The 15,849-nt window shown below is 48.2% G+C and overlaps 1 protein-coding gene across 4 annotated transcripts in view; it reads right to left on the bottom strand.

Annotated features, from left to right (window-relative positions):
- The window catches only part of SMC4 (structural maintenance of chromosomes 4), a 254,015-nt gene that overhangs the window by 57,788 nt on the left and 180,378 nt on the right, over nt 1–15,849 (bottom strand). For all 4 annotated transcript variants that reach the window (XM_030216028.1, XM_030216027.1, XM_030216026.1 and 1 more), the window contains 2 exons: nt 4,030–4,255; nt 2,879–2,958 (listed from right to left, as the gene is read on the bottom strand). In XM_030216028.1, coding sequence (XP_030071888.1) covers nt 2,879–2,958; nt 4,030–4,255 — 306 coding nt within the window. The remainder of the gene's footprint in view (nt 1–2,878; nt 2,959–4,029; nt 4,256–15,849) is intronic.

Here is a 15,849-nt window from a genome sequence, read left to right as displayed (position 1 = left end):
CATCCCATGTCTTTTTGAATTCCACATTTGTGCTGTTAAAGCAAGGAGGAAGAGGGGGAGGAGACAGCACTCAAAGAACTTGGTAATCAGTAGGTGAGAGGCTGGTGCAGGTGCAGCTTACACTTCCCACAGGAATTCTGCAGGAACTGTTTCTGTCCCTACGGGAACCCCACAGAACTGCTTCCATCCCCGCAAACCCCGTTCCCATGCAGGTCTCTAGTGTGGATCAAATCTCAACAGGCTACCAATGCAGCCATGGCTCTGACATTGTGAGCTGTGACTTGACTCTCCAGAGTCGGCCCAGCCTGGGCATAAATGAGAGAGATGTAGTCTGCTAGTCAATTGGATTCACATTTACTGATGGCAGACCCCAGCCTGTTTAGGCCAAAGGGAATAAGCTGGGTGAACTGTCTATGGGAGCTGAAAAAATGAAGGAAACTTAAAAAGGGGGCAAAAAAAGAAGAAAATGAAGCACAAAGCAGAAAAAGAAAACCAGTGAAGGAAGTTATCAGAGCTAAAAGAAAAACACGCTGAAGAGACCCACAGAAACGCATCATCCTCTTTGTAGATGAAAGATGTCTGTCACCGCACTTGTGAATATTCTCGCCTGCTTGTCCTCAGAGAAAGCGAAGATATTTACATGTAGCCGGTATTCTCCAAGGACAGCAGGCTGATTGTTCTCACATGCGAGTCGACGTCATCCCAGGAATCGGCATTTTGCAAGCAAAATAAAAACAAAGTTTTGCCAGAGTCTTCTGGTGTGCGGACAGTGCACACTGCGTATGCGCGGACTGATTTCCCGCCCATCACGTGAGCACGTCTTGTCAGTTAAATCAAAAAGCATATAAAGAAATAAATAACTCCAAAGGGGAGGAGGGCGGGTTTGTGAGAACAATCAGCCTGCTGTCCTTGGAAAATACCTGCTATAGGTAAGTATCTTCGCTTTCTCCGAGGACAAGCAGGCTGCTTGTTCTGACATGTGGGGTATCCCTAGCAACCAGGCTCACTCAAAACAATGAACATTGGTCAACTGGGCCTCGCAACGGCGAGGACATAACATAGATTGACAACTAAGTGAGAGTGCAGCCTGGAAAATGGGTCTAGGGGGGGTGGAGTTGGATTCTAAACCCCGAACAGATTCTGCAGCACCGACTGCCCAAACAGACTGTCGCATCGGGTATCCTGTTGAAGGCAGTAATGAGATGTGAATGTGCGGACTGATGACCACGTTGCAGCCTTGCAAATCTCCTCAATGGAGGCTGATTTTAAGTGAGCCACTGATGCAGCCATGGCTAACATTATGAGCCAAGCATAGCCCTCCAGAGTCAGCCCAGCTTGGGCATAAGTGAAGGAAATGCAATCTACTAGCCAACTGGAGAATGCGTGTTTTCCGATGGCGACTCCCCTCCTGTTGGGATCGAAAGAAACAAACAACTGGGAGGACTGTCAGAAGGGCTTTGTCCGCTCCATGTAAAAGGCCAATGCTCTCTTGTAGTCCAAGGTATGCAAACTGCTTTCGCCTGGACGGGGAAAGAATGTTGGCAACAAAATAGACTAGTTCAGATGGAACTCCGACACCACCTTTGGCAGAAACTTAGGATGCATGTGGAGGACTACTCTGTTGTGATAAAACTTGATATAAGGTGCATGCACTACCAGGGCCTGAAGCTCACTGACCCTACGAGCTGAAAATGACCTTCCAGGTCAAGTACTTAAGATGACAGGAATTCAGTGGCTCAAAAGGAGCTTTCATTAGCAGGGTGAGAACGACGTCAAGATCCCATGACACTGGTGGAGGTTTGACTGGGGGCTTTGACAAAAGCAAACCTCTCATAAAGCGAACTACTAAAGGCTGTCCAGAGATAGGCTTACCCTCTACATGGCGATAAGCATAAATCGCACTAAGGTGAACTCTAACGGAGTTGGTTTTGAGACCAGACTGATGAGGAGGCCTCGAGAGAGGTAGAGACTCACTCCACGCCTCACTGCTCCCAGCACAAGTTGGTCTCTCAGCAGCCATTACCTTTGCTCCCGTCGATGCTTCCCTCGATGTCGACGCAGCCGACCTCAGTACCGATGTCGACGGACCAGACCGAGCCCCAAAAAGCTTGTCTCGTTGGGCTTGTCGAGACGCTTGGGTCCGTTTCTTCATACGAAGATACAGGCTACAGGCGGCTGAGCTATGGTTGGGCCCAAGGCACTGGATACACCAGGCATGGGTACGGGTACCTGAGATGGTCCGGTTGCAATGATTACAAACTTTGAAGCAGCTGGGTATCTTCAATGACATGGAAGGAAAAACGGCTTCGGCAAAATTAAAGGACACAATTGTGCCTGATAAAAGAAAAAAAGGCAGAAAAAGGGAATAACCCGAATGCAAAAGAAAACAGGGGGCTAAATCTAAACAGAACTACGGGACCCCCCCCCCCCCCTTTTGTTTTTTAAACACGATGATACAAAATAATTAAAACTGAGAAGAAAAAACCGGAACTAGAAGCCTCTTCCTGGGCCTGAGAGAAGCGCAGAAAAAAACTACCGCACCTCAACGCAAAGAAAGAAAAACTGACGAGACGTGCTCACACGACGGGCGGAAAATCAGTCCGTGCATGCGCGGTATGCGCTGCACGCGCACCAGAAGACTGGCAAAACTTTATTTTGCTTGCAAAATGCCGATTCCTGGGTCGACACGGACGTCGACCCACATGAGAACAAGCAGCCTGCTTGTCCTTGGAAAACTGAATATACATTTAAATTTTCCTAGCAATATGTATATAAGATAACCAGTTGACAACTCACCTACCCAACCAATCCTAATAGCTTCCATTTTCTCTGTCATCCACTTACAATTTTACACCTCAATTTCAAGTACTTTACTAACCTCTGCTTCAGAAACGTCAGTGACTACAGAGGATCCCATTCTTCCTTTCATTACTTTACCTCCACCACCAGTCATTGTGCCTAAAGGGAAATACAAGTAGAACATTAATGGACATCTAAGCTAGGGCCAGTGAAACACTAATGTTGAAAGATCTGCCCCTCCCTCTCATCTACCTTCAACTTTATGCATATGCTTCTTTCTTCTCCTGCCATTAGCCCGCTCCTCCCATCCAAAGCCCACTTCATCCACATGTCCCCTCTTGTCAGCACCCATCCCCTTTCTCTTATTGCATAGATTATTGCTCCCCCCCCCCCGCCTCCCAATAGCATACAGCATCTCTCCTCCCCAGCATCTCTCATTTCATTTATTGTGATTAACTGTCTTTGTGGAGAGATTCACCCAAGGTGGTGTACCACTTCTCATCTACCCCCATGGTTTCCAGCATCTTTCATCTTCATTACCTCCACCCCCCAGGCTCTCTTTCACTCCTCCCTCCCATTTGCTCTCCAGCATTTACATAAGTACAAAAGTATTGCCACACTGGGACAGACCAAGGGTCCATCAAGCCCAGCATCCTGTTTCCAATAGTGGCCAATCCAGGTCACAAATACCAAGCAAGATCCCGAAAAAGTTCAATATATTTTATGCTGCTTATCCCTCCCCCTCCTTCATACTATCACATTTCTCTCTTTCCTAATTTTTTTCTTATCACAACCCACTTCCCCAGTGAGGTGTTCAGTGTCTTACCTTCCTTCCCCAGGGCAGCAACTCGACAGTCAACATCTACAGAAAACGCATGGCAGTTGGTATGGGGCCTTGAGCATATGCATATGCTTAAGGCTTGCCAGCTGTGTTGTCACCTTAGGGAGAGGGAGGTAAGACTCTGAAAACACACTGTGGTAAAAGAAGAGAAGAAAGGTAGGAGGATGCTGGAGACTACAGAAGGGGGGAGAAAGGGTGTGAATGGACAAAGGTGCTGAAGATTATGTCAGTGCTGCCCTGAACTACTGCTGCTCTGCAGGTCAAGTGAACGCATTAACGGACAGAAAAAATTTGGTGGAGACATGGTCCTTGCTACTCTACATATTCCAACACCTCTACACCCAGTTGTATAATTTTCACCCAACATTTGAAAACAAATTTTAGAATACCTGATTGTTCTATGATCTGCCCTTGCAGGGTTACCACTCTCCACCTTCTCTCTTTCTGGAATGCTACCCTAGCAGCCTGATCCAAGTTATTGGCAACTAGCGTATCACGTAGTGCAAAGTAAAAAGCTGGACGAATCTTTTCATCTTTAACTTTCACCAAGTCAAACAAACGAGGAATGTTTTCAGGAGTCTGGATTTTATCCATGCCTTTTTCCCATACCTTCATCTATTATGAAAAAGATAAGTTTTGAAACAAACTATAAACAGCACAATAATGTTTGTCTTTCTTCCTCTGTTTAATCAAGGACAGAACTCTTATTACATTCAGACATATAGCCCGTTAATACTTCAACAGTTCTAAGTGGGTTACAATCTAAAGAAGCCAGAACATACTTCTGGGAACAATAGTTTAAAAAAATTATTTCTAAAAAGGTAAGTTTTCAGAAGTTTCCTAAATGATATAAAAGACTAATGAAAACAGCCCTGCTACATCTTTCCATAATCGTACACCTTGAACTGCAAGTATCCCATCAAAAAGACCTCTTTTCCTTCCTTTAATATTTGGGAATATGAACAAAATTGTTACCAATCTGCCTCCGACTTCTATTTAGGGTTACAAAACAAAAGTGTGTGATCATATAATTTGGATCCTGCCCTTGTAATACTTTGTAGAGAACACAAGCTATTTTAAATAAAATTCTGTGTGGGGGCAGTTGGGATACACACAAGGACACTTTTTATATATATATACTAGTATAACAGTGAAACTTTAAAATTCTATGTGTGGGGGCAGCTGGGATACACTAGTATATATAAAAAGTGTCCTTGTGTGTAACAGTGAAAATTGCAACTGGGTTATGCCACCTGCCATAATATGGGAGACAGAGAAAAAAAAAAAAGGTGAAATTAGGCCTTACCAGCTAATTTTCTTTTCTCTAGATCCTCCAGACCGTTCAAGACACTTGGGTTATGCACTCCTACCAGCAGAGGGAGACTGAGAACACAAACTTCTTATACAAGTAGCCTGTGCAGACCTTCTCCTAACCAGTAAAACAGTAAAAAAGCAGAGGAACAAAACACCTCCACCTAAATAAAAACACTGAATCCACACTCAGATCTCCTCCCCTTAAGACAGGGGAATTCAACTGCAGATGGACACAAACGGTACCACAAACTGCCCTTAGTAAAACTCCAGGACCCAAATCACAGGAGCTACTAGAAATATCAGCAACTGAAGTCTAAAGAAAATATCATACTGAACTGCCCGATACACTGGGTGGGCTCTTGAACGGTCTGGAGGATCTAAAGGAAAGAAAATTAGCAGGTAAGGCCTAATTTCACCTTCCTCAGCAATCCTCCAGACCGTTCAAGATGCTTGGGACGTACCAAAGCAGTAAACACATCTAAGGGTGGGACCTGCGAAGCCCAGAGGACAGGACTGCAGCTCCAAAACTGGCATCCTCCCTTGCCTGTACATCCACTCTGTAATGTTTGACAAAAGAATACAGGGAGGACCACACCGCCGCTCTACAAATGTCCACCGATGGAACAAAACTACTCTCTGCCAAAGAAGCCGCCATCCCCCTAGTGGAATGTGCCCTGAGCCCCACCGGCACTGTACGGCCATGCAATATGTAAGCCAAAGAGATGGCATCCTTCAACCACCGAGCTACAGATGCCTTAGAAGCAGCCACTCCCTTCTTGGGCCCCCCATGAAGGACAAATAATGTGTCCGAAGACCTGAATTCCTCCGACCTGCGCAAGCAAACCTTCAACACTCAGCGCACATCCAATTTCGCCAAACGACGCTGAGAAGCATCCCCAGTCCGGTCCCCCAAGACCGGCAATAAAATCACCTGATTGACATGAAAGGAGGATACCAGCTTTGGCAAAAACAAAGGGACTGGAAGCAGCAAAACCTTTTCCTTAGAAAACCACAGAAACGGAGGCCTACATGGAAGAGCCTGAAGTTCCGAAATCCAGCGAGCCGACGATATAGCTACCAAAAAGACCACCTTCGTAGTAAGGTCTTTTATCGAACAAGACTCCAAGGGCTCAAAAGGAGAACCCGCCAAAGAGTCAAGAATGATATTAAGATCCCACAGAGGAACTAACGGCCACTGAGGAGGATGAAGCAACTTCACCCCCCTCAAAAAACGGATCACATCCGGGGAAGACGCAACCGACATGCCCTGCACCCTACCCCGAAAACATGCCAAAGCAGCCAGCTGCACCTTCAAAGATGACAATGAAAGGCCCTTCTCAAAACCATCCTGCAAGAAATCTAAAATGTATGACACAGAAGCTGTCGATCCCCACACCAATCTTCAAATATGCGCCACACACGCACATAGGCCAAAGACGCTGAACGTTTCCGAGACTGCAGCATCGTCTGAATCACCTGAGGAGAAAACCCTTTCCTTCTCAACCGTTCCCTCTCAAGGGCCACACCGTAAGAGAGAACCGAGCCGGATCCAGCATGACAATTGGACCGACACAACAGCACTGAGCCCCCCAGCCGCAGAGGCTCGCCTTCTAAAAGGCGCATCAGATCCCCGAACCACGGCCGACGCGGCCAATTCGGAGCCACCAACACCGGACCCGCATGACATTCTACCTTCTGTAGAACTCGACCTATCAAGGGCCACAGGGGAAAAACGTACAGCAACACCCGCTGAGAACACGGAAGGACCAACGCATCGATCCCTTCCGCTCGCGGATCCTGATGCTGACTGAAATACCGAGGAACCTGAGCATTCTGTGCCAACGCAATTAGCTCCACTACTGGCATTCCCCACTTTAGAACTATCTGGTCGAACACCGACCAGTGCAGAGACCATTCTCCGGGGTCCAACATGCGTCTGCTTAGAAAACCCGAGTTCACGTTGTCCACCCTGGCCATGTGCGCTGCCAAAATCTGTAGTAGATGCCTTTCCGCCCAACTCATGAGCTGAGCCGTCTCGGTTGCCAACCACGGACTCTTTGTACCGCCCTGCCAGTTGACATACGCTACCGCTGTCGCGTTGTCGGACATGACTCTTACCGCCTTTCCAACCACACTTGAGCGAAACGCCAACAGAGCTAGCCGAATCGCCCTAGTCTCCAACCGGTTGATAGACCACTGAGCTTCCTCCGTCGACCACCGCCCCTGCGCGGACCGACCGAGACACTGAGCTCCCCAGCCCAGCAGACTGGCATCCGTTACCAGCATCACCCGCGAAGGAGGTTCCAACGGCATGCTTTTTCAGATGGGCCGAGCACAGCCACCACTAGAGACTGCGCTGAGGAGCCCCCCTCAATGGCAACCGCAACTCCAAACTGTGTACCTGGGGAGACCACTGGGACAACAGAGCCGCCTGAAGCTGATGCATATGCGCCCTGGCCCATGGTACTACCTCTATTGTCACTGCCATGAGGCCCAGAACCCGAAGGTACATTCGAACCGTCGGACTCTGAACGGACATTAACAGCCAACCTGCTGCTGAAGAGAGGCGCTCCGAGAATCCGGCAGAAAAACACGACCCACTGCCATGTTGAACCGCACTCCCAAGTACTCCAGACTCTGCGATGGGATCAACTGACTTTTGACTACATTCACTACCTATCCGAGCGATTCCAGAAACGCGACCACCTGAGCCGTCAACGCAACACTGTGAGCCCGAGACTTCGCCCGGATCAACCAGTCATCCAGATACGGATGCACCAGAATTCCCTGCCTCCGCAAAGCTGCTGCTACCACCACCATTATCTTGGAGAAGGTATGTGGAGCCATTGCCAGACCAAAAGGCAGAGCACAGAACTGAAAGTGCCTCCCTAAAACAGCAAAACGAAGGAAACGCTGATGGGCCTCTCAAATTGGCATGTGCAGATACGCTTCCGTGAGATCCAGTGACGTGAGAAATTCTCCCTGACGAACAGCCACTATGACCGAGCGCAGAGTCTCCATGCGGAAGGATGGCACTTTGAGCGCCCCATTGACCCTCTTGAGATCTAAAATGGGCCGAAACTGGTCCTCCTCCTTCGGCACCACAAAGTAAATGGAACAACCCATTCCCTGCTCGTGCCGAGGAACGGGTACCACAGCTCCCAACTGGATTAAGTGACCCAGAGTCTCTTGAATAGCCTTTAACTTGTCTCAAGAGTGACAAGGAGAGGGAAGAAACAGATCCGGCAGCGGGTGCTTGAACTCGAGCGCCTAACCGTCACAAACGACCTCTAGCACCCACTGATCTGAAGTAATTTGGGTCCACCCCTGATAAAAAACAGACTAAGTTGCGCCCCGACCTTCACCCGCACACCTTCATAAGGAGGACTTATTACCATTTCCGGCACCTCTGTAGGAGTCACGACCTCCTCGACAACCCCCTCGAAAGGACTGCGTCCGCTGGCAAAACCGGCTTTTTAAAGGAGATACAAATCTACCCGGCCTGTACCGCCTCGCGTCCTTATACTGACCTCTAGCCGAACCCCCTCGACTAGCCGCCTTAGGCCGTAACTCCAGCAACCGTGAGACCTTGGTATCCCCAAGACCACTCATCAGTTTATCCAAGTCCTCTCCAAACAACATAGAACCTTTGAAAGGTAGAGAACACAACTTTGCTTTAGAGGCCGCATCTGCCACCCAGCCCCTAAGCCAAAGAGCCCTGTGAGCCGTCACCGCCAGAGCCATATTTTTAGCCGAAGCCCTTAGCAAATCATAAAGGGTGTCCGCCAAAAACGAAGACCCCAGCTCCAATTTGGCCAGCTTGTAAACCAAACCAGTCCTATCCAACGCAGGCTCATCCAAGAGCTTCTCCGCCCAATGGAAACAAGCTCTGGCTACCAAGCCCCCACACACAGAGGCTTGCTAGGCCAAAGCAGACAAATCAAAGCTGAGCTTCAGAAAGGACTCTAGCTTCCTATCCTGAGGCTCCCGTAAGGCTGTACCGCCATCCACCGAATGGCCGTAGCCTTAGTAACCGCCGTAACCACCGCATCCACAGTAGGTGGTTTCAGCAGGGCCAAATCTTCCGGAGACAAGGGATACAGCCGCAACATAGCCCTAGACACCTTACACGCAGCCTCCGGCACAGACCATTCCTGAAAAACCATGTCTCTAATGTCTGAATTCATGGGAAAGGAACGGGAGGCTCTCCGAATCCCCTTAACCAAGGGATCTACCTGGGGTCCCTCCGCAGAGGGAGTGGCCGCCGGAGCAAACTTTAAAGTAGAGATCACCTGATCAACGAGCATTAACAACTCCTCCTTATGAAAAATGCGAACCACTGAAGAATCTTCCCCAGGCCTTAGCCCATCCTGATCCTCAGACTCATCTAAGAGATCCTCCTCTCCTGGGTCACTCCAAACCTCCGATCCAGGCAGAGAAAGTAACTCCCACTGAGCTAGTAGCCTCTGGGGAACAAACAGCCTGAGAGGGGCCAGCTCTCCAGGCATTATACAGAGACCAAACAAACTCAGGAGGGAAACCAGACCCCCCCCCCCCCCGACGCTGCTGAAGCGCTAGCAACACTTCCCACAGTCTCTGCGACAGACCACCCTTGCTCCCGCGGCGGCAGGTCCATCGCGTGATCCGCGGCTAAACTAGGCGCGCTTCCCGCCACACACGGGCCCCCCGGCGCCGGTACGGAATGCGCGGCCAAAAGGGCCGCGCTTCCTGCCAAAAACGGCTCAGTCGAGGCCGACCCGGGAAGCGCAGCCAAAATGGCCGCATTTCCCGCCCGGAATGTGCAGTCAAATCGCCGCCCAACACCTCCGCAGACTCAGGGGAAAGCACGGGGGGCAAGAGCGCTGACAACGTAGGCTCCCCACAAAATTTACATTGGCCACCTTTTAGTTCAACGCCGCGCTTCGTGCAAAACCGACACCTCGCCAGCTTAGACATAATGGCCACAAACACAATAAAAACAAACAGTTCCTTTGTGCTCTGACAGACTAATAGGCAAAACCGCCTAAGGCAAGAACGCCCTTGAAGACATTTTATCTCTGAACTGCCACAAGAATGGCCAAAATAGCCGCCTTTTAAAAATGTGTTTTTTTTTTAAACCTTGTTGCTGATGCCTAAACGCCTCAAGGGTACAGAACGAGGTCTGTAGCCGAGGTCAAGCAGTCCTCCAGAGGAAGAGCACAGGGGGAGGGACTCGGCCACCCGGGTGTGACACCCCACAGGGAATAAGAAGCCCCTTAGGACTTACACCCTGTAACAGAGATCCAAGTGTGGGTTCTCTAACATTTACAACCCAACCTAGAAACCCCAAACGGGCCTACCAGACTGAGTACACTGCACAGGCTGCACACTTCTACCCTCTGCTGAGACTGAGAAAATACTGGTTAGTAGAAGGTCTGCACAGGCTACTTTTATAAGAAGTTATAGTGTTCTCAGTCTCCCTCTGCTGGTAGGAGTGCATAACCCAAGCGTCTTGAATGGTCTGGAGGATTGCTGAGGAAGTTCAGGTTTACTTAATTCCCCTTATAGGTGACTGGAGCTTCCTTCAGCTCTTCAGTATCTTATGTCAAAGCTAAGAAAACTGGATTTCCCATTTATTACAACTAACCCAATACATTCAAAAACTTTACTCAATAGTCACTAAGTCAGGAACAATATCATACCTTACAAGGATTTACTAAGCAAACTACCTTCAAAGCTGGTAACATACTCTGTTAGCTCCCATGGGCTGATTTTGGATAGTCTGGTATTACTAAAGTAAAGGAGACTTAACAGGTGAAAACGAAATTTCACCTTTCTTATTATAAATGTCAGACCAGTACCCAGACTGAGGGGGGGGGGGGGGGGGGGGGGGGGGGGTGGGGGGGAAGAGACAGAAAGGAAGAAGATGTGAAACTCAGAACTACTACATATAAAATGCATACCCCTGTAACAGGAGTGCGGAAAAAGGGCGGCAGTAAAAACTGGACCGTGGGAGTGGAGCTGTATGTAAGCAAAGTCCATAGAAGACTCTGGTTCGGGCTGTGGTTTATCATTACAAGTTATATCATTTTGCGCCTATATTTTGTGATTTCCAACTGTAAGACTCCTGATGCAGGCCTGTAGGCCGAAACACAACAGTTGTGTTGAGTCTTTTCTTCAATAAAGAAGTTTTTATGATATTGTCTCCAGGATTTGTATTTCCATGGTCAAACATCCCAATTTTTACCTATACCCCCTCAGGACCTCCATGGCCACACTGAAGCATTTATAGATTGGGTGAAATGGAAGCAACAGTACTGCCCTGACAATAGCCTCTAGAAATACATATTACTTTGCCTACAAGGATTCTTGCAATGGCACTAAGAGGGCTCATTAGCCTCAGTCTTGCAAAATCTTGCTGAAACTGATGTCTTAAAGATCATTGTGACTTGTTGGGAGATATTGGAGACTAACCAATGGGACATATTAGACGTTAAATTGTGATGATAGGGTGGATCAAATGAAAGGGGGTGACACCATTTGTTTAAGAGGGAATTGAGCAACCAATGGCAAGGAAGAGCCATCTGTAACAGACACGTGTATGTCCTGGCCATTAGCACCAGCAACAAGGTCTCAGCCATTGATCCGAATACCTGAAGATAGTCCCAGGCTTTTGGCTTTGACTTCTGAATGAGATTTGGATCTAAAACCACAACTACTACTTTTGGTTCTTAGTCAGCAACACTCCCCTGCCAGGTGTCAAAATGCACGTCCAAATATTCCAAGGTCTATAACAGGATCAGCACACTGTTGAATAAGTTGATCCCCCAGCCTAATTATCGTGGCCTCCTTTGCTTTCTCTGTAGGACACTGTTCTGATCAACCAATCATCAAAATATGGGTGAAATAACACCCCTTCCTTGCACAAAACGACTGCTACCAGGACCAATACTTTCAGAAAACCCTTGAACTGAAAGTTCTGTACCAAAAATCACAAACCAGAGAGAATGCTAGTGGTCCACCTGAATAGGTATATGCAAATAAACCTCCATCATATCTATAGATGTTAAATATTTTGAAACATTGCCACAATCACAGACATTAGCATTTCCATGTGAAATCTAAGATCTGCAGTGCCCTGTTTACATACTTCAGACCCAGAATGGTGTGAAAGGATCCTTCTTTCGAACTACAGAGTGTATGGGGTACCTGGCTGTACATCTCTTCTTGAGGCACCAAGATAACTGCAACAGCCTGCTCAGAGTTTGCCTTGCCCACCATAACCTCTATGTGTGAGTTGACAAGGAGGCTCTAAAAATGCATCAGAAATAGGACAAGCAAACTCTAGGATGTAATCATAAACTACTTTGAGGACCACAGGGGAGTAGCCAGACAGCAGATTTTAGGTGGGCCTAGACAAGAAGTGGGTAGGCACTAAGTGTTCTCTTCTGCACCACCACCAACTTAAAAAAAAAAAAAAAAATCTCAGCTTGCGGTGAAATGATGCTCTCCACCTTGGCAGTCTGCAGCAGGCATGTTCTCAAAACCGAGCATGTGCCGGTGCCAGTATCGGCAGCTTAGATTGCTTAAGTGCACAGCAGTTTTTCAGCACCATCAGGGGGAGGTCTTCAGCTGGCGGAGCTTGGGATCCCCACCAGCTAGCACTAAACATGTGCTGCTACTGGGTGGGTCTGAGCCCTAAGTGAATGGGCCCTGGCCCATCTGTGGCTATGCTACTGGAGGACCCACTATACAAAGTTATTTGGATTCACCTGCAGTAAAACTGCCTTAACCATACCCACATTAGAGAAATCCAAGGAGGTTTTAGGACAGGAAAGAGCATGAATCTTGGACCCATTCAGTGGGCTGAAGCCAGCAGGCGGAGCTTGTCGCCATATTGTGTAGCCTCAGTTGAAGACCCTATTGAAAACAGCAGCAAACCTGAGAGGCTGATGACTGCCTGTGTGTGTGGGCGATGGGGCAGGGGGTGGGGACACTCCACAACGAAAGAACTGTGGGAACTTCCACTGCTCCAAAAACAAATCTACCTTAAGGCTCAGGTAGAGTTGGGGCCTTTCATAAAAGCTGTCCCCTACAAAAATTGAGCCTCCCGCGGCTCCAAAAACAAGTCTGCTGCTCCAGAGCGTACACGGCGGGACCACAGCTCATGCCCCAGAACTGCCTCCAGAGGTTTAAAAATCAAATCTTGAGTTACATATGGGAAACTTTCAAATAAAAAGCTGTCAAATAAACCCAGATAAACCTCATAAGTTTGCTATTTTCAATAGCACCTGCAAATGTTTGGGGACAAACAATGTGGCAGCTGCGAGGGGTACACTGCTTCAACTTTCTGACATCATGCCATCTTCTGTCATAAAACCTCCTTGAGGTAATCACGAGCATGGGTCCCTAAAACCTCACTATAACACAGTAAATGATGGCAGATAAAGACCCACACAGTCCATCCAATCTGCCCAACAAGGTGGTCAGAGCCACACCCGCCATTGTGCAGGCCACAATCACTCGTGCTTAAATGCTGGTTATGTCTCCACCATGCTAACCATATAGGCAGCCAAACATGTAGTCTTGGTTATAACCACAAATCATCAAGTATTGCTGACAGTATTTAACATATCAGTCAAGATGTCTTCCTTCTCCACCCCCCCCCCCCCCCCTCACGACAAGCTGCACAGCACCTGCACTCGCAGCATGTGACAAAGCGAAGATACTTACCTGTAGCAGGTATTCTGCGAGGACAGCAGGCTGACTGTTCTCACATGTGGGTCCACATCCACGGTGGCCCAGAAATCGGCAAAAAAGTTTGCAAGCAAAATAAAATCAGTCTTTTGAGAGAGTTCCGTCACGCAGGCGCGAACAACTTCCCGCTCGCCGTGCGAACGTGCCTCTTCAGTTTAATCAAAAAGCATATAAACAAGAAAATAATAACTCCAAAAGGCAGGAGGGCAGGTTTGTGAGAACAATCAGCTTGCTGTTCTCGGAGAATACCTGCTACAGGTATGTATCTTCGCTTTCTCCAAGGACAACCAGGCTGCTTGTTCTCACATGTGGGGTATCCCTACCAACCAGGCTCACTCAAAAAATGAACATTAGTCAACTGGGCCTCGCAACGGTGAGGACAAAGATTAACCTGAAACTATATACAGCTAGCAGAGAGCGCAGCCTGAAACAGAATAAAAACGGGCCTAGGGGGTGTTGGATTCTAAACCCCAAACAGATTCTGCAGCACTGCTTGCCCAAACCGACTGTCGCGCCGGGTATCCTGCTGAAGGCAGTAGTGAGATGTGAATGTGTGGACTGATGACCATTTTGCAGCCTTGCAAATCTCTTCAATGGAGGCTAAGTAAGCCACCGACGCAGCCATGGCTCTAACATTATGAGCCATGACATGACCCTGTAGAGTCTGCCCAGCTTGGGCATACGTGAAGGAAATGCAATCTGCTAGCCAACTGGAGATTGTGCGTTTTCCGATGGCGACTCCCCTCCTGTTGGGATAGAAAGAAAACAACTGGGCGGACTGTCTGAAGGGATTCGTCCAATCCACGTAAAAGGCCAATGCCCTCTAGCAGTCCAAGGTGTGCAGACTTGACCAGGGTGGGCATGAGGTTGGGGAAAAAATGTTGGCAAGACAACTGACAGGTTCAGATGGAACTCCGACACCACCTTTGGTAGGAAGTTAGGGTGCGTTGTGATGAAATTTTGAATAAGGTGAATCCACCACTAGGGCCTGAAGGTCACTGACCCTACGAGCTGAAGTAACAGCCACCAAGAAAATGACCTTCCAGGTCAAGTACTTCAGATAGCAGAAATTCAATGGCTCAAAAGGAGCTTTCATTAGCAGGGTGAGAACGACATTGAGATCCCATGACACTGGCAGAGGTTTGACAGGGGGCTTTGACAAAAGCAAACCTCTCATGAAGCAAACAACTAAGGGATGTCCAGAGATAGGCTTACCCTCTACATGCCGAGAAGCACTAATTGCGCTGAAGTGAAATCTTACGGAGTTGGTCTTGAGAAGGTATTCAAGCAGGGTCTGTGTAGAACAAGAAAGAGGATCTAGGGCCTTGCTGTCACACCAGATGGCAAACCTCCTCCATTTGAAAGAGTAACATTTCTTTGTGGAATCTTTCCTGGAAGAAAGACCCGGGAGACACCCTCTGAAAGACCCAAGGAGTGGAATTCTAAGTTCGCAACATCCAGGCCATGAGAGCCAGAGACTGGAGGTTGAGATGAAGAAGTGACCCCTCGTTCTGGGTGATGAGGTTTGGAAAACACTCCAATCTCCACGGTTCCTCGGAGGACAATTCCAGAAGAAGAGGGAACCAAATCTGACGCAGCCAGAAGGGTGCAATCAGGATTATGGTTCCATGGTCTTGCTTGAGTTTCAGCAAAGTCTTCCCTACTAGAGGTATGGGAGGATACACATACAGAAGGCCTGTTCCCCAATGTAGGAGAAAGGCATCTGATGCTAGTCTGTCGTGGGCCTGAAGCCTGGAACAGAATTGAGGGACCTTGTGATTGATCTGAGTGACAAAAAGATCCACCGAGTAGGTGCCCCACGCTCGGAAGATCTTGTGGGCTACACCCATGTTCAGTGACCACTCTCATGAGGTTGCATTACCCTGCTCAGTCTGTCGGCCAGAGTGTTGTTTACACCTGCCAGATAAGTAGCTTGGAGAAACATGCCATGTCAATGTGCCCAAAGCCACATTTGAACAGCTTCCTGACACAGAGGGTGAGATCCAGTGCCCCCCTGCTGATTGGTGTAATACATTGCAACCTGATTGTCTGTTTGAATCAAGATAATTTGGTTGGACAGCCGATCTCTGAAAGCCTTTAGAGTGTTCCAAATCGCTCGCAATTCCAGGAGGTTGATCTGAATACCTGTTTACACGGAA

This window comes from Microcaecilia unicolor, chromosome 10, assembly GCF_901765095.1.
Source record: "Microcaecilia unicolor chromosome 10, aMicUni1.1, whole genome shotgun sequence".
Classification (NCBI taxonomy): domain Eukaryota; kingdom Metazoa; phylum Chordata; class Amphibia; order Gymnophiona; family Siphonopidae; genus Microcaecilia; species Microcaecilia unicolor.
The sequence above is the reverse complement of the archived record's forward strand: the minus strand, read 5'-3'. Positions and strand labels throughout refer to the sequence as shown.